We start from the raw sequence: 22,590 nt of genomic DNA, 5'->3' as shown, positions 1-22,590 counted from the left end.
ATTTATCGTAGATTTTCTTTGGTTTTTGGGGAACAAGTTCAGCAGGACCATGTGGAATAGTACAGATGCACTAAGTGACTTAAAATTCTGAGCTTTTCAGAGACATTGAAACAGAGTTTACCGTGGACTTGGTGAGTGTCCCAGAGTATTTCCCTGAGTGTTTCAACAGGGATGTGATGTCAACAGCAGTGGGAGGAAAATTCTTTCTATTTCTTAAGCATCTTATCTGAGAGTCTTAAAGTCAGAGGTGCTTATTTTTAAACCTTAGCACCAAGTCAGGAGAGCAGAAAAATTATAAAATGCATCATTATGAGTAGAAAGAACTGTGACACAGTTACCTGAACTGCATATTTTCTCTTTTTTTGAAATTTTTCTAATTTGTTATTAGTGGATATTGTTCTGTATGGTTTATATCCCTGTAGTATCTAAACATTATCCTACAGTGCCTCTTTGGACAAAGTATTTTGGAGTAATATAAAAGCGTTTGAAAAATTCTTGCATTTTCTTGCATTTCCCCCTCACCCTGCTATGAGCAGTAGTTCATGAAATGAAACTATTTTCATGGTTCATCAGCTGTGTTTATGAAAGAAGAGCACTTCAGAAGGTGGCTATAAGGAGCAGCAAGGGAGGAGACCCTGGAGCACTGAAGTTAGTGTTGTATGCAAGATTAATTGTTTGAGCCTCTCAGTATAAACGGATTTGTTCTGAAAGGAATTTCAAAGACCAAGATGGATATAGTAAGAAAGAAATGCAAGGCAGAACTTTGAGAGGATGATTAACAGAGCTGTGGCTTATTAGATTGTCTTATTTACTTTGGCACATAGGGGCAATTACTTAGCTGTGAGCTCTTGAGATATTCTTTCCCCCCACCCCCCATCCTCTGTATCAAGCTGGCTACAAGGATTCACAATTGTGGTTTGATGTTAATTTGAACATATTTCAATGTATAGTACAGAGCTGACTGAATTAGAAAACCTTTGAGTGCTCAGCTGTGACTTTGAATTTCACTGAATCAGTTTTCTTGTGTAACTGCTAGTTAATGAACTATGCAAGCATGTACTGTTGGTGTTTTAGGGAGTCAAACAAAATAGTATGTAATGTCAGTCATGCGACAAAACCCAGCAAACCTGGCTTGAAATACTATGCCAATGCACTAAAGGCAAGAGAGATTTGGTACTCTGCTGTTCCTACGTAAACTTTTGAGCTGGTCTTCCTAGCACATTTGAGTTTGTAACTTTAGTTTGATTCTTCAGCTAACAGTGCTGAAACCCTGTGAGTAGTTACAGAATGGTGTGGAGCTGAGCTAACATTTTCAGACTGGGGAATACTATTTTAAGTATCACAGTATCTTTTCACAAAGTCCTGTCTCCCATGTCCTGCTTAATTTAACCAGCCCTGTTGGAAAAGATAAAATCATATTTAGGAATCAGCGTCTTCTTGACAAGTAAGCCAGTTTCTCATCTTTTTGCTATTATTTTTGCTCTGTTTTATACATTTTCCTTTGAAAGGCAGTATTGATTCATTAGCCAAACAATTTCAAGTAATGGCATAATTTTCATCTTGCTAGTGTATATAAAGAGTAATTCTAATAATACTCACGGATTTAAACCAGTATAAAGGTGCCAGCGTGAGGTGAATTTGACCCACTCATTAGCAGGGCAACATTATTAATTTCAAAATGCAGTCTGTAAATTAATACTCTTAATTTCTGCAGAAATCTGAGTGTAATTCTCGTCTACTTCTGTTACTGATGAAGCAGACTGCAAACATTTCTGCAGTGAGAAAGACACACACAGAAGTAATAACACAGAAGTTTAATAGGTGACTTATTATGTAGCAGATGGTAAAGCAAGAAGCAATGGCCACAAGTTACAGCTTGGAAGGTGCAGACTGGATGGCAGGAAAAGCTTTTTCAGCTGATGGTAGTGCAGCATGGAAAGAGGCTGCCCAGAAGGCTGGGGGAGTCTCCACCCCTGAAAGTTTGTAAGACTTGGCTTCATCTAGAGCTGGTAATGATCCTCCTTTAGTGTGAGGTTGGTCCAGAGACCTTCAGAGGTCCCACAGCCAACATTTCTAAGGTTCTGTGATTGGGCTTCGCTATAAGTGATCATACAGGAGAATTAAAGAGGAGTGCTCTAAAAATTATAATTAATCTGTCAGAGCCTTTTTCTTTTTTTTTTTTTTTTTTTTTTTTACCAGAAGTAACCAATAACCTCTGTGATGCTCACTAATCAGATGTTGGAAACTAGACATGGAATTAAAGTAATTCCTTTCTAATGTAGGTATATGACATTCACAGTACGGGATTAGCAACTAATTTTGGATTGCTGAGTACATTCTTGCATGAGCATGCAATACTAAAATAGGCTTTGCTGCTTCCTTCATGTTGATGGCTGCTTGCAGTGAGTTCTTTTGTGGCTGCATTTTCCATTCTGATGAAGAGCCTATAACAAAATCTCAGCTTCTGATTTTTAGAGTTTTATTTTAAATATACAATAGTCTGCTTGGTAGGGGTAGGCCTGAAATATCCGAGAGTCAACTCAAAAAAAAAAAAAAAAAAACAAAAACCCAAAAACCAAAAAAAAAAACCAAAAAAACCCAAAAAAAACCGAAAATCTTTTGGACACTTGCTGGCTTGCTCCAGAGATGGGAGGTGGTACGCTTTTTTTGAAAGAGCTTGCAAAGATCTTTCAGTAACAAACTCTTCCAGAAATACTTAGATTATCACCTGTGATAATCTGAGTCCTTGAACCAGTTTGCATGAGACTCTCTGAAAACAAATTTTAAACTCTGGTCACAATTTACATAAGGAATACTTGAGGAATGGGCTATTTTTGGTCTTTGCACTAAATAACACTGACCACGTGTGCATTTATTGTGAATATTTCTTCCTCGTTTTAGGGTAAAAAGCTGCCATACAGTCTTGGAGCAGATGCTGAGGAAGGAGAAGTTTCAGATGAGGATAGTGCTGATGAAATTGAAGACGACTGCAAATTAAAGCCCTGCTATGTATGTGCATATACACAGTTCCCAGAACACTTACATCCCTACATTTCTTATATGGATACTCCATAATCCTACTTAACGTTTTTAGCTTTGATTTCTAATTCAGGTCCTTAAGATACAGAAGTTATATAATTCCACATTTAGATATGGAATGACATTGTTTGGAAATGCACACTTTGTGTTTTAAATCATATAAATAACAGATTTAAGTACTTTAGGTACACTAGACTGATGATGCCAGCACTATAAGCATGCTAGCCTTTTTTTTTTTTTTTTTTTTCCAGATATAAATGTGTAGTACTCAAAGCAATGGCATGATGGAATTGCTACATAATTGCTAGATGAAAATTATGAAAGGAGACATACAAATGAAAAAAATTTGAAGTGTGAAACTTTTTTATTTTCAATCCTTCTGTGTCTTATTTTTTGACACTGAAGATTGCTTTCTTCTGTTCCCTTTATTTCTTAACTCCTTGTTTATTTTTCTGCTGTTAATTTTATTAACACACTTTTGCTGCAAAGTGAAACTGGTGTGCAATGCTAATACACATTATCCAGTGGGTGTGTTTTTTCTAGTGTGGAGGCAGCCTTGCTTCACGAGTTAAAACATTTGAACAAAGAAAATACTATCTAGGGAGATGCAGAAAGAATAGATCAAATTCAAATTAATATTTAGCAAGTCTAATGTTTATCTCTACTTTTGAATGTAGCTCAGTGAGTTTGCCTCATTGCCCCACAGAAGCAGCTATCTGTAGGTCTCATTAGTGGGTTTTGGTTTACATATTGAGGTTTTAACTTGTCTGTATTTATGCCTGCTATTAGCAATTGAAGGTTTTTCAGAATAGCTTGGGATTTGCTTTATAGGTAACAGAAGTCCCCAGCCGAACTGGTTCAGAGGAAGTATATGTTTATGCTGGTTTTTCCCCTACCCTGAGGCTGCTGAAGTGCTAGTGTCAGCAACATCTTTTGGGGGATTCATGTACGCCACGCAGAAGGGCTGATTTGACATGCACACACACACACCCCTTAGATAAACAACACCCCTTTATGCTATTGGACAAAATCATGATTAATTAATTTCTTAATTATTTAGAGGTTAGATTGCACTTGGATGTCATTCAACCCATATGTTCCACAAGACAGTCTCATACAGAAGTAGAGCCTTGCAGTAAATGCTTGAAGCATAAGATAAAATCAGCTTGCTCAATGACTTAAAGTTATATTTCTGTTAGTATTTACTACAGAAGTGGAAATACTTGGTATTAATTTATGAGGAAGCGTGAAGGCTCCCGATCCCATAAATTTTTAGGAATATGCTTGGTTTTAAGTACAGGTACAAAATTCTGCAGGTTTAAGTTCAGGGAAAAAGTATATATTGAATGAACATAACTCTAATTATGGGTATAGTAAGATGAGATAAGATTGTTCAAACAGTTCTGAAACCAGTGTAATACCTGATTCATTGTCACATGCTGTTCAATAGGAGCAGTCTGTGTAATCCATGTATACTTTAATAACGTGGCTTGAGCACTTCTGATGAGATGATGCTTTCTTTAACAGAAAGACCTAAGACAAAATTTGGCAATCCTTAAAGCCAAAGCAAAACACAGGATGTCTTTGGGGGCTAGAAATGGAACATGTTAGGACAGAACAGTTGCTTTCCTCTCCTGTCTCAGGAGAGGTCTCACACCCCATGGACAGAGGAATGCTAGGTGCACACTGTTCTATAGGATCCATTTTTATTTTAAGTGCCTTATGGAAGAAACTGATTTGTGTCTGTATAGGCCATATGACTGTTGTTAACAGTAATTGCTTCCTCTTTCTTACCATTCGGAGCAGGAATCTAATGATGCTTAGGTTGTCTGATATTTTGGAGGAAGTGTGTAAGTGCATTAGCTGAGAATTCATGCCATCTTCTGAAAGAGAAGGTCAGACTTGTGACAGTTTTGAGACAAAGAGCTAACACCAGGGCCAGGTTCTGGTGTGATCTACGTGATGGACTGTGCTTTGCTGAGGCAGCGTAAGTTGCGTCAGGAGGACTAAAGAGAAAAAGGAAAATGGAAATGGCAGTAAAAGCCACCAATAGAAAAGGCAAAATCAGGCAGGATTATGGAAGAAGCTTTTTCTCGCACAGAGAAAGGAAATGTTGGGAGGGCTGTGTGGCCTGAAGCGTGTGTAATGTTCCTTCAGGCTGTCCCAGAAGTATTTGGACATAATAATCTACTTTAACTGGATTTCTTAATGTCTTTCAGAATAATGGTGCAACTGAGCACCAGGTGGAATCTTTTATAAGAACAAAACTGGAATCTCTGATAAAAGAATCCCAGATCAGGGACAAAGAAGATCCTGACAGCTTCACTGTGAGAGCCCTGCTAAAGGCAACTCATGAGGGGTTAAATGTTAACCTGAAGCAGGTATGTGGGTTTTTCCCCTTCGCATGCTCTGTTGAATATTAGACAGTGCCATGTGTATTGCATATTTTTCAGATGAGAAAGCTGATAACTTATGAACAACTTCTGAGAGTTTGTTTTATCCAAAATGAAAACTTGGAACTATTTCAGGAAAATATCTAAGCAAATTTGAATGGTCAAATGTGAAGAGTATGTTGTTTAAATGTGTTCTGATTTATTCCTTGTGAAACTTGGAAGCGACTAATTCAGTAAATACCAATATTGCAAGCGTGTGTCAAGCAATTTCCTTTGTATCTAGGTTATTGGGGAAAGATCCTTTTTCTGTTGCCTTAGTCCTATCAAGACTGGCTGTGATAACTGTAAGCGTCTGCCTGTAATGTTGATGGCTGTTTTGTACAGCACTAAAACACAGGATTGTGCTTTTACTGCCCTAAGCAAGGTTTTGTTTTTCGTGACTGTTTTTTCAGACCGTTTTAGATCAAGAACGGTATGTTTCTTTTCCCTTTTGACATCAAACTCTTTTTGTAAAACAGTAAAACGTATTGGAAGTTTGAATACATCAGTAAACAGTACCTTGAATCCAAAGTGACCATGCTTTCACCTCAACTGGATGCAACCCCAGTAATGTTAAATACAGAGTGAATTGTTCTGGGGGAGATGTGCCTACTCTGTAACTGGTATAGTCTTAAAGGTCAAGTGCATGTAGCTCTGCTTTCTGCACATCTTCCCACTCTGTAGAGTTTATGCAGTTCTTGTCAATCTCTTTCTCTGAGGCTGGACCTATGAGACTTCTTCCTGAAGCCAGGCTTGGCTACAGAAAACATACTCGGCTTGTGCTAATGCTTGAGACATCTTGTGAAAGCTGTGTTGTGGTGGGAAGAGGCTGTAAGAATGCAAAAGATGAAGCCATCTGACCCAACAGAGAAGGGTTATTTTCAGACTTGTGCCTTTGCGGTGCAAGAACAGTCCGCTTGCCTGTTCCCTTTGGCCTTCATGAGGTCAGAAAAGTGGGATTTCAGAGACCAAACTCCCTATCTTAGTAAATATGATCAGATATGAGCCATTTCAATACTATTTTGTGTTAGAATAATTACATTTGGTATGTTCTCTGGTATGAGGAAAATGATTGGCCCCTAGATAGCATTTGAGAGGGTAGGGGGTTTTGTTTAAAGAATGCAAATTTCCATGAGGTGTTGGTGTTGGATATGATGCCTGAGATTACCCATTACATGTCATTGACATGACCAGAATACTGAAAATACTTCAGTAATGCAAGTGCATTATTCAAACATCTGTCAGGTAATAATATTAAAGTGATAGAATTTTCTAATTGACTTATTTTAAATTATTAAGGGACATTTAGAGATCTCTTCCCTTGTTGCAACAGTCCTGTGTGAAGACTGATTGTATGTGACTGTTGTTTTCAAGGGTCTTAAAGCAATACAGAGCTGAAAAATTAGTAGTAATAAGTTAAAACAACCGGAAGATTAATTTGTAGCAACTATTGACCTAGATGGGAGAAAACTAAATGGTTAAATGTTGTGATGGTGTGGTAATTCTGTAACTCATTAGCCAGCTTTGGTGGTGTTATAAAGCTCTTTTCTAGTAGTTGCTGTGTAGATATGCCAGAAAGGGATCTGTTGGGAAATTTTTCTACTTTTTTGCTGGTCAAATCTCATTTTCCTTAACTTTGTTACTGATGTGCATTTCATTTTCCCAAAGACTTACTATTAAAAAAAAAAAAAAAAAAAAAAAAAAAGCATTCATGATGTAAGCTTATGTACTAATCTCCAGTAATTACCAAGTAGGTTTTTTGGGGGGCGAGGGGGGAAGGCAATGTGTACAGTACTGTCAGTTAGGTCTGATAATAGTTTGGATTTGCTGTTGAAACTGTCAACTCTCACTCTTATCTGAGGGAGAAGAGTACTTTATCTGCTAAGGTTTCCTTCTCCGTTTTACAGAGACTTTCAGCCTGAGCTAGGAACAAATCTTTGAATGTAGTTACAGGGGTTATTGACTTTCTTGGACCTGAAGAAACTGTCTAGTGCCCTTATCATTATGATAGCCAGAAGTGAATTCCAACTCAGCACTCAACAGGGAATAACTGGAGTTCATAGAACTTGCTGATACACTGGGGGAATATTCTTCAGCACCTTTAGGTCATTGTTTTTCTCTTTAGAAGATAAAGGGATGTGCTTTTCTGACAGAAAAAGATAGATGCTGCCAGGAATTACAAAACTGATGTCTAGGGGCAAGGCTATAAATGTGAAACTTGGACTTCAGGCTGCCTATGAAAAGTCCACATTTACCTGCTAGATTTCCCCCTACTCCTTTTCCTTTGTGGCTCTTTTAAAGCACACTTTCAAATGTTGTTGTTGCTTGCCTGTTTTTGCTAGACTGTTTTTTCTACATGGTTGGTTGTTGTCTTGAGGGTTAATGTTATTTTTCCTTACTGTTAGAGGGTTGCTAAACTGTCAAGTATATAAAGAAATTAGAGAAGTCCTGTAATGAGATTTTGGATTTCAATTTGTGTTCACAGATCAGTATGTTGTGTTTAGACTCTAACTCACTTCTATTCTCACTTGCAATCACTGTACTTTTCTAATAGTGAATCAGGGTGACATACAAGAACTTATATTATGTTGAAACTATGTCTTTTAAAGACTGTAGCAGACTCCTTAAAGATACTTCTGAAGGTATCTAGTTACTCTTTTTGTTGCACTTTCTCTGCACAGAACCTGGACACAAAAGAAGGTGGAAAAAAGTCTCATAGCCGATCATTAATGGGCAACTTCGGTAAACACAAAGTAAGTAAAATGAGAGACTCGGTTTGCTGTTCTAGGTCTGACAGTGTTCCAGAGACACTGGGTATGTTTTATGGCTTGAGACAAGCATGGTGTGTATGGGGGCAGTGAGGAAAGACTATGTGATTACACTTGGTATATTTATTGCTGTTAAGAAAAATATTAGCTGCTAGCAGTATGGAGAACCTGTTGAAGATGATCACACAAACTCAGGAAAAAAACTTGCCTGACCAAAAAGATCATCTTTACCAGTGATGTGGAATTGCAGATGTTCTGGTCAAACTTGCAGCAGCAGCAGAGCAATGTAGACAAATGCCTTGGTGTATTCTTGTTTTCCAGACCTCTGTCCCCATGGTTGACAATGTTTGTTTGATTTGAGGTCCAGTTTTACTCTGTTTCATACCCTTAGCAGTGCCATGCAGAGTGTGCTGTTACTGTCTTTCCACTTGCTTTAAGGGTTTTCTATGACTACGTACTGGCTTTGGGCTTCTGCTTTGTAAAAATGTATTCTTTTCTGATCTTTTCATGGGTTTGCATATAGTATTTATATGTTCGTGTAGCTGCTAGGTCAGACTGTCTGCTTTGCTGAGTCTTCACTGTGGCGGCTCTATTGAACCAAGCAAGAGCTAACGTAATTCAAATGAGCGTGAGGTTTCATTTTACAGCTGGACAAAGAGCATCCACCAAAAGGGACAGTGTGCCCATGTTTCCTCCAATTCCCATATCCTGACAAATGTGTTCCTGTCATCTGCGTCCCCTATTCCCACACTCCCACGGTGCCTCGAGGCTTGGATTTATTGAACATGTAGCCTCAGCATGAGCTGATTCAACTGAAACTTCCTTCCTCCCAGAGTCAATTAGCAGATACGAAGTAAGTAAATCAGCAGATAGGCTTATGAGAGAGGGATGCGGCAGGTCTGCAGCCGAGTCACTGTGCCACCAGCGGCTTCCTCTGCCCCAGCCTGCTAGACATCCATTCTTCTTCAGTGCTATCTGTGGTGAAGGCTGCAGCTGAGCAGGGAGCACACTCTGTAATTGTTTATCTGAACAGCAGTTTAGGAAAAACAGCAATTACGAAATACTTCATAGAACTTAATCAGCCACTGGCTCATCTGCCCTGAAGCCAGCTAGGAGCCATCAAAAATTCTCTAGGTAGACAATACCAGGACTCATATTTACACTTTGATTATAAGCTTGCATCAGTTTGAAAGCAGTCATATTTCTTTCAGCAGCTTTAGCTAAGTGCATATTATTCACTCAGTATGCATTGAGATCTGCAAGTACCTGTTGTTGTGCATGGTAGTGGACACTTCACATTGTAACCTGTGCTCGCTGATGGGAAAACAAATGCTGTGGAATGAGATGTCACAGACGAAAGTCAGCCGCTAAAAACTGCTGGTTATACTGAGGGTTGGAAAGTACGTCAATAATGTAATTACTTCAACTAGTTACCCTAATGAATACAGCAGGCTGGAATGCCCATTCATTTCATCTCTGCTGAAAGAAATAAAACAGTATGTATAGAATTTTTTTCTGTTTCCAGTAATGATTGTATTGTAGACTGAGGCAATGGGGATGTCCAGTAACTTCCCCCTTAGGCCTTTCTAGCTAAAGGGATGCCTGGGAAGGATGGTTACTGTTGATATTTTTGCAGGTACAGAATTATCCACCCAGGGATATTGACTTGTGATGTTTTCAGCCAGCTCTTGTGCCAAATGTATCCATGTATAAGCTCTATAAAAACTGCCAGAGGAGGGACAAAGATGCTAAGGCTGGCAATTCCTGCAAGTTAACTGCAGGAAACAGCCACAGTGCAGACCTTCAGATTCCAAAACTGAACCATGCAAATGATTTCCAATGTAGTCAACTTTATTTCAGCACTAAATACAGCAAACTAAATTATGTGTATTATTGGTGTGTCACAGCAGGAGAAAAGAAATCTGTGCTCAATTAGCCATATGAGTAAAATGATAAGGAGCTCTCAGTTATATTGTTAGTTGTCTCTCGATGAGAAGGGAATTAAAGAAACTCACTTGAAGCTATAGTTAGTGTTACAAAAAATGTAATGTTGTTGAAATTGGAAACTATTAAATAATAGGTGCTTATGAAAAAAAGGTGCTTTTGAGGTTTTAATCTTTTTATTATAGCTATTTTCTTTACTGTATCCTGTAATAATTTAGAAGTAACTTTAATGCTTGTATGTGTGGCTCAAAAAGCAGCAGAGAGGTGATGTTTGAAAATTTTGCCCAGACTCTGTTCTCAACTTCACAAATGAATTTGTTAAATTTTCTAAACTGGAGGGGAAGCATAGGTGTAGGTGGAAGCAATGCACTGTACATTTAGATCCTACTGTGTGTTACTGTTTGTTAAATATGATACGATCCATTAGAATTTCAGCAGGACCAGTGCCCTGTGTACTGGCAATAGTGGAGCAATGTTGTCCTCTCACGTCAGGAGGGAGCAGGGGAGGGAAGCTGCAGCATACGCAGTGGGCTGCAATGGACTGGTCAGTTTGCAGAAATAATTTTCTTCAGTCTTGGATTTGTTTGCTTGCCAGTAGATAAGCCTGCTCCATGTCTGCAGGCTTGGATCCTTGGAGTCGGACGAAGTGAGATCAGGGCACAGATGCTTTGTGTTGGCTTTTCTTCTCTACGTGTATGGAAACACTTGATGTACCACCCAGGATTTTCTGCTGTCAAACCCCCAGGGGTCATTCTGTGTCCTTGTAGGACACTGGTCCTGTGCTGTAAACCTGCTGCTGCTTGCCCACCCACCTGACATTAATTACAGTAATGTGAATTTATAGAACACCCCCATAAACTGACACAGCTGTACTTGATTCTTTCCCAACAGAAAGCTGTTAAGGCAGCATCCAAATACCATAGTGCATCAGATGAGGAAGAAGGCCAGCAAAACTCTTCTGGGAAGGAAATGGGGCAGCTCCACAGGTGAGCTATGAATCACCAGAGTTTTACAGCTCAGTTAAAGCTAGAGGCATGTTTACTACTATCAATATTTATATGTCATTACCTCAGGGAAGTATGTTCTCGAGAGCAGGTCATTTATGACACTGCTGTTGGGGTATATTTTGTTGTGACTGCTGTAGCCTGGTATTTTGATTGCATAGGTTTTCATAGGTTGCAAATAGCAATTACCCTTAAACTGAAAAGAAGTGTGATAGTAATACTGTTCTAATGGAAAAATGCCAATCTACATTCTGTATGCTGTACCATGTGCTCAAAGAAAACTGTTTAGCCTAAATAAGGGTACATCACAGCCCAGCCAACTTTATTACATCTGAGAATGTAAAGAAAAAGCAATCAAAAAGGTGCCATTGGGAATGCATTTGTTGTCACTGAAACGCTCCATTTTCAGACACAGCTCAAAGCTGTCTGCCTTGGTTTTGTTGACAAGAGTCATGGTGCAGTTATTTCATTATGTTTTAAATGAAAAATTTTGTTTGTGTAGTGTGACTATAGAGGTACAAGGGGAACAGTCATCTCGGAGCACTCTCTAAGGAGGTTTGCCACACGTGATTCCCTGTTCATGGTTGTTTGTTTCCTTATTGATGAAAAGAACAGGAAGGGGGATTGAAATATGCTTTAAATACTGAAAAATTCCCAATTTCTTTTATACATTAAATAAAACTCAGCAGACTAGCTCGTCGAAGAAAAACGGTGAAGCTGTGCCGAGCTCTGTCTGACCTAGTGGTGTACACGAACTCTGTGGCAGCCCAGGATATAGTAGATGACGGTAAGGCTGCTGGCACAAGACTTACACATGCCTTTTTCACTTTTCTGTTTGGATAGGAAACATGTCTGTGTTCTCAAGGTTTCCGTTGTTTTTCAAAGATGTTTTAAAAGCAGAGTAGTTAGTTGCCTGTTCCTTTTACTTAACTATGGAGAAAGAGTAAAGCACCACCTTTTCCTTCTCTAGGAAGTATCTTTTTGCTTGCTTTCTTATGACATTCATGTTTTAGTAGCAATGTTTAAAATGAGGCTTTTCCAGGAGAACCCTTTCCTGTTTTCACAGTTTTATAGAATTTGTCATCATCTTTTAAATTTATGAATTTTAAGTAGCATTTAGTAATGTGATAGATTTGAATTGTGACAAATAGATGTGATCCCTGTTCAGAAAGCATGCAGTTGTTACACTAAAAATGTTAGAGGCAAAATGGAAATTGAGAAAGTTGCAGAGGAATTTGTGGGAAAGGTCACCAACTGTATGTGAAAAAACTGTGTATTAAATTCTTTAATTACTATACAATTAATTCTAATTTCATAGGAGAGAAATTAAGGAGGGTGAAAGCACTGTGGAGAAGCAGAGTCCAAGAAATCCTACAAGAACATAGTCTTGCAGAGTTTCAGTCTCATTGTTCTGATCTGAGAGACAGCTCAGCTTTTTCCGCAGGTCCAGGTGCAGTTAGGTGGTACTGCTGAACCCATCTGATGGCTCATGGCCCTCTGGAAAGGAGGGCCTGCTCATCAGAGCACAGTACTGCTGCTGCCTTTCATCTAGATCTTGTGCTTTCCTGACCCTAGCTGAAGAGATGGGCACAGTGGGATGGTACAGTTGAGTTGGTCTAACTGCTCCCTCGAAGTTGGGTGCTCTCGCCTAGGAAAGTCTTCTGGTCAGTCTTTCTCCCAGAGGACTGATCAAAGGGGGTCTGCCTAACAGGATAAAAGCTCAGAGGGAAGACTTATGAACTGGAAAGGATTGGTTGGATTATTTAGAGAAAGGATGAGTTTGCAGGAACTTGTAGGAGAGACAAATGGGTTGAGTGCTGCTATTAATGTGTTACAAGCACAAGAGCGAAATCAGAGCCCTGCTGGGCACTTCTTTCCCCTGGCTGTAAGGTCTTCAGTAAGATAGTTTTGATCATGCTGCCATTAGTAGATTTCTCTATAGATTCTTTGTAGCAGTCATGTCTGGGGTTCTGCAGGAGAAAAGGCCCTAGCAATTAGCTGGAACTCTCACTTGGCTTTCCTTTTAAGTCTGGAAACTTGAGGGTGGAACAAAAGACCCTCCTGGAAGGGGAAACTGGTGCCTTTCAGTTATGCAATGTACTTGATTTGCATATGACAAGACAACCTATCGTTGTAACTTTGGACTAAATCTCATGTTCCCCTCGATTAATACCAGTGTAACTGAGGTCTGAGTTCAGGCCCCCATCTCTTGGGATTGCTTTATGACTTGTTTATTGATTTAACAATACACACAGGATCAACAGGGAATGTGCTATCATTCAGTGAAACAAGAGCCCACCAAGCTGTGCAGCAGAAGGCCGAACAGTTTATGCTTTACAACCAGAAACAGCTTACAAGGGTCTATCCGTCAGCCTATCGGATTGACTCCAGCAATTTCAATCCTTTACCTTACTGGAATGTTGGTTGCCAGTTAGGTAGGTGTTGCATGACAAACTTACTTCCCAGTTCTTGTGTATGTGCTAAGTAAATATTATCTTTATCAATGACAACTGAGTTTTCTTTTTCAACAGTGGCACTAAACTACCAGACTGAGGGACGTGTGATGCAATTAAATGAAGCAAAATTTAGGGTAAACGGCAACTGTGGTTATGTCCTCAAACCTCAGCAGATGTGCAAAGGTAATGTGCCACTATACATTTATTATTTTAAGTGTCAAGCCTTTCAGAAAGCGTTTTCATAGTGAAGTTGTGAAGACACAAGAAAGGAAAGTAAGAACATATATAGAATCTTTCATATTTCCATACATTCATAACTCTTAGACTGTGTAAGTACTAGTATGCAATCTCTTGCTGTTATTATAGATATATTTTTGAGGGCTCCATCTTATTAATATGTGTTTAAAAAAAGAAGGGGTCCTAGGATAGCCAACTGCAAGAAAGTAGGAAAAGATATGCAGTGGTCCAGGACCAAGTATCCAGGACTTGGTCCAGCTCTCAAGCAAGTCAGTGGAATTATTTTGTTCCCTTTAAAAGGATTTGGTTCAGTCCTCAAAATGCTGTTAGAACAGGAGCCGTGGTTTTCAGTGTTATGCAATGACAATCATTCCATATTTTGAGGATTTGGGATCTGATTGTGCCCCTATATTTCTAAGTAATTTTCTTAATGTGGCCATAAGAAGCAGTGGCATTGATTGAAAGGTACTTGAGAAATGGTAGAGGAAGTTTGGGTACTTGAAGCAGGCACTGCTGCTGCAGGAAGCAGCTTAACCCTAGCTGCTTGTTCTCGTTAACATCTGGGCAGCTGTGCAAGAAACATGATCAGCGTGCTGATCTGGGTTATAACTATTGGTTTTTTTGAAGCTACTACTTTACAGGAGAAAGGTTTTTTGGGGTTTTTTTTTGTTTGGTTGGTTTTTTTCCCAAATGATTCTTGCAAAACCCTACTTCTGGATGGGTCCTTTCAGTCTTGTAATCATATAAACAAGGGCTGCTCAGGTAAGAAAATGTTATAAGAAAGTGGAATGGAATTCTAAAATTAATGAAGAGCTGCTCCATACTCTGTTACTTGCTTATGACTGAGTTTTGGCTGTATGTACGCATCTGGGGGAGGCGATATTTATTTTGTGTGTCTTTTTCCTTATGCTTCTCATTCCTTGCCATCTTTTAGGCACATTCAATCCCTACTCTGCTGATCCACTTCCTGCCAGTCCTAAAAAGCAGCTTATTTTGAAAATCATCAGTGGACAGCAGCTACCTAAGCCTCCTGACTCAATGTTAGGAGACAGAGGAGAGGTAAGATACTCCGATACCGACAAATGCTTCCATGAGAGGTCCTGGAGTGACATGGCAGCATGTGACTCAAATAACTTTCTCCTTATTTAAATACACCAATAAATTTCAGATATTGTCAAGCTTTTGGTCACTAAATAATACATTTTCCCACAGAGTCTGTATCCTACACATGATGTTTAAGCACTGATTTGTTTTGTATTTTGAGGGTGACTTCATTTTTTTGAAAACTAGTCATAGCTGGCCATAGCTCTTGAGACTACAAACCATACATCAATTTACATGGATTTATACTTCATGAAGCCATTTCCTATGATTATACTCCTTGAAAAGTCACATGAATCATAGTTTTTTGAATTCTCATATGAATTTAAATTAACTCTCTGCATGAATTTTCTTAAAAATTGACCTTCACTTGTATCATTGGCTTGCTTTTAAAATACTTTGTTTTCAAAAAATAGATAATAGATCCCTTTGTTGAGGTGGAAATTATTGGGTTACCTGTTGACTGCTGTAAAGATCAGACCAGGGTGGTTGACGACAATGGTAAGATAATCTAGCTGATTTCCTCTTCTTAGAGTAAAATATTAAGTAATTATAAATGATTCAGTATATGTTATTACTTTCTAAATTGCAAAGCTTCTTATCTAATGAAATCAAATGATTCTATTTTAACAAATTAATTCTGCTTTCTAGACAGAATTTCTGGTGTGGGGAGACAGACAAGCTAGAGGTGAAGGAAAAGAACTGTTTACTGCAGTATCTTTCTCCTGGATTGTTCTTAAATCTCCCTTAGGCAGAAGTTCCAAATTTTTTTTTTTTTAATGTATATAAAATACACGTATAACTTTAAATGTAATTAAAACAAATCATGTCCTAGGCAATTTCACTGCCACCTCAGCCTTCATGGGAAGGAGATGAATAACAGAGTGGGATATCCTGTTGCAGGAGGAGAGGTGGCCATCAGTTCTCATAGGCAGTTGCAAAACCATGGGGAAAAAAGGTAGTTCCTGTTTGTTTTGGTCTATCTTTAGCCTACTATAGTTCCGCAAAACAACAACTTGCCTTGGTATCCCTGCCAGCTCTGCAACCAGAACCGTTTTGTTTGTAAAAGCAGTCCAAGAGACAAATCTCTCACTTTTAATTACTTACATAATGGAGATTGAGAGTGCCTAGATTGAGATGAGCAATAAGTAATGGGTTTTCATCTGTGTCTTTGGTCTGCTTGGTTCTTATGCCTCTTGCTATGCATCATGAAAATTGAGGCTAGTGCTTGCTTATGGACTTGTTTTCCAAAATTTCTGTTCTGTTTGTTTTACAGGGTTTAATCCTGTTTGGGAGGAAACACTCACTTTTACCATCCACATGCCCGAAATAGCTTTAGTGCGATTTCTTGTTTGGGACCATGATCCTATTGGACGAGACTTTGTTGGACAAAGAACTCTGGCCTTTAGCAGTCTTGTGCCTGGTTAGTCCTGCTTGTTTTCCTTAACTTAGAAATCTAGCTGAAGAGCAAACACTTTGAACTTAAAGTTTAAGGTGAGGTTATCAGCATAAGATCTGTGTTTATGTCTCTGAGACTTCATGTATGAGCTTGGACAATTACCCTGATATCTTAGGGTGATATATTCACCGTTACTTGAAGGAGTTTGGGTGTCTGTGCTTTTTGAAATTACTACTGGTGTCTTTTATATAACTTTGAGGCAATTTGTACTGGGGGGGCTTGGAAAACCTGTGAGAACATAAGTTTTACTAAAGGCATAAGGTGGCTTCCTGTATATATTTCACTTTTATACACAGTCATTGCCAGTTGTGCATAAAATGCAAACTGTTGAGTATTTGTGGTACAATACTTTTGTTTTACTAGGTTATCGTCATGTGTATTTAGAAGGACTGACAGAAGCATCCATATTTGTTCATATAACCATTAATGAGATCTATGGAAAGGTAGGTATATCTGGAAAAATACATCTTCTATGACTTTTTTTTTTTTTTCATTCTTCTAATAAGAATGGATTTAAACATACCACAGAACCTCACGGGATTTATCTGGTTTCTAAATGATTCTTACATCTTAGTTTCGTGGCGTTTTGTACACTGGATTAGCAGTGCCTAGCTTGTTCTGGCACTGATCAGTAATAAAGTTTAAACAAATTATTCAGATCATACAGCAGTGAAAAAGCATAATATCTGATTCTCTATTGCCCTCAACTTCATGTCTTCACTTATACTCGTATCTGTATAGGTATCTACAAACACTGCTAAGCATCAGCATGTTCAAGGAAGCAAAACACAATTCCTTCTTCATAGTGTTTTCTCTGAGGAGCACTGAGCCAGGACACCCGTTCGCAGCACACCCATGTCCAGTAAAACACTTGGCCCTCTCCAGCTGAGATACCCCAGTAACAGCACAGACATGCTTCTGTCAGAGTGCTCAGGAAGCAGAAGGATGTAGCTCAGTGTGTGTGTGGGGTGGTTCCTTGCAGGTGATCAGCAAGGAAAGCATAACATACTGTTACTCTAGTCTTAGTGTGCATGTCCTTATGAATGTTCTTACTGTTAGCACCTAATAATTATCACATCTAGATACAGTAAGTACATTTCTTCAATGTGTTAAACTAATTTTATTTTCAAAGTAAATCTTGAGAACTGTAACTGCTCCAGAACATGGTACTTGACAAGCTATTTTTAGCAGCTAATTTAAGCTTTAAATCTTTTAGGTTTTAGTGCATACATTTTGTTTTTCTGCAAGTTTACTGATTTTAAAACATTTTTTAAATGGAAGTATAAGCACAGTGCTTTTTCTCTGCATTTCTGCTTCAACTGTCTTCATGAGCCATTTACAAGAGGTCATTGGAGATAACTAGCGCAAAGAAATTAAGGCCATATTCAACAGGATGCTAAAATAAAATAACCCTTTGTAGCGATTTAAAAAAAGGCAAAACAAACACACAAAAAACCACAAAACACCCCCGCCTTTATGAAGGGTGTAGGTTGAAAAGAAGTTAGCCCTGTCTTTCTCCCTTCTGAGAATGGACGCAGAGAATGTCATGTCAAATATGTAAAACCACAGTTCTGCAAGCACCCAAGGAAAGCTCAGTGGAACAGAGATAGAAAATAACATAGACAAGGCCTAGGGTCTGAGATTTGGTATAGTCCAGATCCTCACTTCACTACCTTTATCTTCACTGATCCCAGTAGATCACTGAATGATCTAATGATGGCTCTGTAAATCACTTAGATATCTATCTCACTCTCGACATCTTTGTCTCAGTGAAGAGACCAGCGTTTCAATGTACTCACCTGCTCTTGCCTCTGCAAGTGTTCCTCCCACCCGGGAGGACAGCAGCAAGGCAGCGGAGGGAACAGCACTGACCATACCAGACCCACACATGTTCTGTGCACAAAGAAAAGCTGTTAGTATTCAAGGTAGACTTTGTTACTCCTAAGTCAGTGTAAAAAGAAAAGCAGTAGTAAACAGCTCGGAGTGCATCTGCAATGTATACCTAGATCTGTACGCATCTGGGTACATGTGTGAAATCACAAACAGTTTTGGTGATAGTCTGTAGGGGAGCCTGTTTGGCTATTGCTCTTGGCTCATGTGCTCTTCAAAGAAGAAATATACTCAAGAAAAATAGTAAAGAGTAGCTTCATAGGGAAGACAAGAGAAGAGGGGGGAAGACCCATCGAGACTTGATCTCTATATTACTTAGTCTATTCATCTAATGCTTGCCTTAATGACGGGCTATATTAATGTTTCTAATGTATAAACAAAGGCTGAATGCACATTTGTATCCTTATAAGTGAGGATATCTGGACAAGTTTGAGAGAGACTGACATTAGACTAATAAATAGTTTTAAATTATTTGCTGTAGAGGGGTTATATTTACAGCTGATGTACTATTACCTTATTTGCTTGTATCACAGTCTTGAAAACATTAGCCAAATTTATTTGCATTTTTTTGCCTTTCAGTGGAGCCCTTTAATCCTCAATCCCAGTTACACAATATTGCACTTTCTAGGAGCCACAAAGGTAGACTTCATTAGCATGCACTTTGCACTTGCTGGGCACAGACTTTTCAAATGGTTCCTAATCGCATGATTTGCAACTACCAAACTTACATCATTCTTCATTCAGACTCTGAAACATTTGAATATTGCTTTGATGAAGCCCATGCATAAAACTCCAAGTTAATGTGTAGCCTGTCACTGCAGTACACTTCTTACAGTCTTGTCATCTCTGATTAGGAGACTTTGAGCAAACTTATCTTGCAATTGTGGCAGGCTGCCATCCTAATGAGGAGAAATACAGACATGCATGAATTCATGGAGACCTATGCTGATGGTTCCTTGGTCAGAGTAGATGTGAATTGCTTGGTGTGAATTTTTGCTTTGCTGCATTTTTAACTTTGTCTTCATCATTCATAAATACTCTGAAAGCAGCCCTTTTCATTGTACTCATTATATAATAGTCTGAACTCACTCGAAACTGTGGTTATTCTTTTTCCTTTCAGAATAAGCAGCTGATAGGACTCAGAGGGTTGTTTAACAAGAACCCTAAGCATAATTCTGCTGAAACCAGTGGGCACTATGTACGGAAGCGATCTATTGGTGACCGAATTCTTCGGCGCACAGCCAGTGCACCAGCAAAAGGTAGAAAGAAAAGTAAGATGGGTTTTCTGGAAGCTACTGAAATTAAAGACAGTGCATCTGAACCAGTAGACTTGAAAGACAGAGAAGGAGTTGTAAGGCGTACAAGCCGGAGTTTGCAAGCACGTCCTGCGTCTATGCCCGTGGACAAATATCTCCTTGCAGGACTGCCATGCCCAGAAGATGAAACTGCCCAAGATGCCCAAGGAAAAGAAAATGCATCTGGTAAGATGCTTCCAAAATTACTTTTGATGTAGTAAGTTGAAATAGCCCATTAAAAGGCTCAGTTCTGCAGTCCCTATGCAAGTAGTTTTATTCAACTGAAGTAAGAGTTACTGGGCAAAATGACGTATGCTTAAGATTGTAGTATTTTAACAGCTCCTTAAACTCTTTGATAAGTGAAACCCTGGAAAGCTGTCTACTCTGCAAACTAGGCAAATGAATTACAATAATTTCTGGAAGTGCTCTTAAAAGGACACTTGCCAAATTTCATAATTTAAGAACCAACCTTCAATTACGCTTCATCAATTTCTGGTTTGCTACTGTCCCTTTACTTACAGAAACAGAGCTGCTGACATGGTGGGTTTTCTGTCCCCGTTTTCAAGGAGGAAGAAGAACATGCAGGATATGGTTTTGGAAATAGTGTGTGTAAAGACTAATGCAGACTTTCAAATAGATGTAAAAGGGGTAAAAGTAGGTCAAACTTTGTATCCAACAGTCTTGATATTCTCCTTTTAACCTAGGTTACTTAATTTGATTAATTTGCATGGAAAGCATATGTTAGGATAAAATCTTGCTCTTGTATTATTGATACACAATACAATTTAGTTCTTGAAACAGCTTTTTTTCTAAGTGTATTCAGCAATAATAGTCCTGGTTTTGAAATCCAGTTTTCCCATGACTACAGCAAAGTTAGTGTGTTTGACCTACCTAATATTTGATTTACTGGAATATTTAAAGAAGTCTAGGAAGCTTTGAATACAATGGCTGTAATTCATTAGACCTGCTGTCTTGACCCTGAGCTTGTCCCTAGTCCAGGGCATCTGTACTGCTTTTTGGGGCCAGTTTTTTGTTTTGTTTTGTTTGGGAGGACCATGTGCACTCGTGGCTCCTCCCCATGAGGCTGTAGGGCTAGCCAGATCCTCAGCTTCTGGTCAGCTCTGACAGCGCAGCATTTCTGCAGTTAGTCCCACAAGGGCTCTTCCTTGGCTGGCACAGGACAGCCAGAAGCACCGTTTGTCTTCCTTGGCAAGATGCAGAGAGAGCACCAAGAACCTCTCTTGGCTGGGGGGTAGTGGGGGGGTTGTGATACAAATACTGCTCTGCTCTGAATATTTACAGCTATGGAGCAGTGGCTTCCAGCAACTGCAGGAGCCACCCTAAAATAGGAGAACTTGCTGGGCACAAATAAGAACATGTTAAGCCACCTTTGCTCTACTTGCCCATATTAGTGGCTTTGAAGGAACAGATAACGTGCACATCATCTTGTAAAAGAAGTTACTTAGGAGAAACAGCAAGCAAAATTAAACCCATTCTTTTTCTACTACCCTGAGAAGAAACTGTAGACAGGAAAAAGGATATTCCTAGTAAAGGAAGTTAACTCTGAAATGCTGTATTTTAAATTGAAAGATCCTCTTGATAAGCCTGGGAAGATGATACAGCTCAGCCATTCTTTGCAACAGATGTAATAATTTCTTTGATATTTCTTCCTAAAGTTGCTACAAAGACACAAAATTCTTTTAGAAGAAACTCCCATGGTTTTTGGACATCACAGGTATTCACTTATAGCAAAATAACCTTTGCAGAAAACACAGGCCTTGGTGAGATGACCTAAAAAGCTGTCACAGGGAATGAATCTTGCCCCGTCTAACTATCAGAAGACTAGATCCTGTCCATTAGAGTCACTGTAAGGCTTGCTCTGTAACCCCTATGGAGTAGGACTGCCCACCTTAGACATAAAGAAATGAGACATGAAGAAGATGACATTCCAGAGAGTCCTCTCCTGTCCTTGAGGGACCTTTTCCCTTCTGTGCGCTGCAGGGCCATCCATGGCTCAGTGGTGGACATAGAGAAAAGCAACCTGGGCCCTTTTTTTTGTGGAAGCACTTACCTTGAATCATGGTGAGAAAAGGTACAACACAGCCTTGTATGCATACGGGAGTAGGCTGGGGTATTCACAGGAAGTAAGTTCAGCCCAAATATTTCAGACTGGGAGGTGGCTTCACCCTTGGGGAGGTACTAGTCAGATGAAGCGTTCATTATTGCTGGATGCCATGAAGAATGGAAAGGGCTGGCCATCCAACAGAGATCTTTCTTGCTAAAATACTGTGGCTGAATATATCTCTACTGCCTCAGTTGGAATTACGCCAATTACGCTGTCCATTTTCTCCTCTGTTCTTTATAGAAAAAAAAAATATCTCCAAATTGAAGATCTTCCATCCTTATCTAGGAACACTGGAAAGCTTGGGGAACTTTTCAGAGTTTGGAGATTGGCATTTAATGGCATGTTCATTAGAAACAGTTCTTACTCCACCAAGGGTGTTTAGTCACTGTTAATGAATGATCAGGGCTTCTCTTGTTTCTTCCTAGGGTACCTGATTTCTAGCATATGTTAGAAACAGTATATATTATGCCAAGCTTACTTCTATAGTCCTTGCTTAATTAGAAGTGAGTCGTAGAGCTCGGATTTGGCATATAAAGACAAGTAAGAAGATTTGGTGGAGAAAATATCTAATGCATATTTTTCAAGAAATTCAAAATCTTGCTCTCATGAATGCAGTATGCTGGTAGAAGATCAACAATGAAATCCTTAAATTGTAACACTTTACAATAACTACATGTATAAAAGAGTCTGGAGTCCATCTACTTGACGCTTTTTACTCAGCTCTTTTAAGCATGCATCTTGTTTCAAAGTATTATGTTTTTTAACAGAGCTGTTTTGTTCTGTCTTTATTGCCATGCTTCTTTATAGTACAAATCTGAATAGGAACACAGCTGAAGGTAA

At 39.0% G+C, this 22,590-nt stretch overlaps 1 protein-coding gene across 12 annotated transcripts in view; it reads left to right on the top strand.

The window, feature by feature from the left end:
• The window catches only part of PLCH1 (phospholipase C eta 1), an 87,134-nt gene that overhangs the window by 58,763 nt on the left and 5,781 nt on the right, over positions 1-22,590 (top strand). For 7 of the 12 annotated variants that reach the window (XM_030028076.2, XM_030028080.2, XM_030028082.2 and 4 more), the window contains 12 exons: positions 2,902-3,009; positions 5,259-5,420; positions 8,153-8,224; positions 11,075-11,169; positions 11,874-11,974; positions 13,443-13,622; positions 13,719-13,826; positions 14,815-14,939; positions 15,398-15,482; positions 16,258-16,404; positions 16,804-16,883; positions 19,451-19,811. In XM_030028076.2, the coding sequence (XP_029883936.1) occupies positions 2,902-3,009; positions 5,259-5,420; positions 8,153-8,224; positions 11,075-11,169; positions 11,874-11,974; positions 13,443-13,622; positions 13,719-13,826; positions 14,815-14,939; positions 15,398-15,482; positions 16,258-16,404; positions 16,804-16,883; positions 19,451-19,811 (1,624 nt within the window). Of the gene's footprint in view, positions 1-2,901; positions 3,010-5,258; positions 5,421-8,152; positions 8,225-11,074; positions 11,170-11,873; positions 11,975-13,442; positions 13,623-13,718; positions 13,827-14,814; positions 14,940-15,397; positions 15,483-16,257; positions 16,405-16,803; positions 16,884-18,909; positions 19,054-19,450; positions 19,812-22,557; positions 22,587-22,590 lie in introns of those variants that run through there. The other 5 variants (XM_030028077.2, XM_030028075.2, XM_030028086.2 and 2 more) reach the window with 4 other exon arrangements.

Source organism: Aquila chrysaetos, chromosome 10, assembly GCF_900496995.4.
Source record: "Aquila chrysaetos chrysaetos chromosome 10, bAquChr1.4, whole genome shotgun sequence".
NCBI classification, from domain to species: domain Eukaryota; kingdom Metazoa; phylum Chordata; class Aves; order Accipitriformes; family Accipitridae; genus Aquila; species Aquila chrysaetos.
The sequence above is the reverse complement of the archived record's forward strand: the minus strand, read 5'-3'. Positions and strand labels throughout refer to the sequence as shown.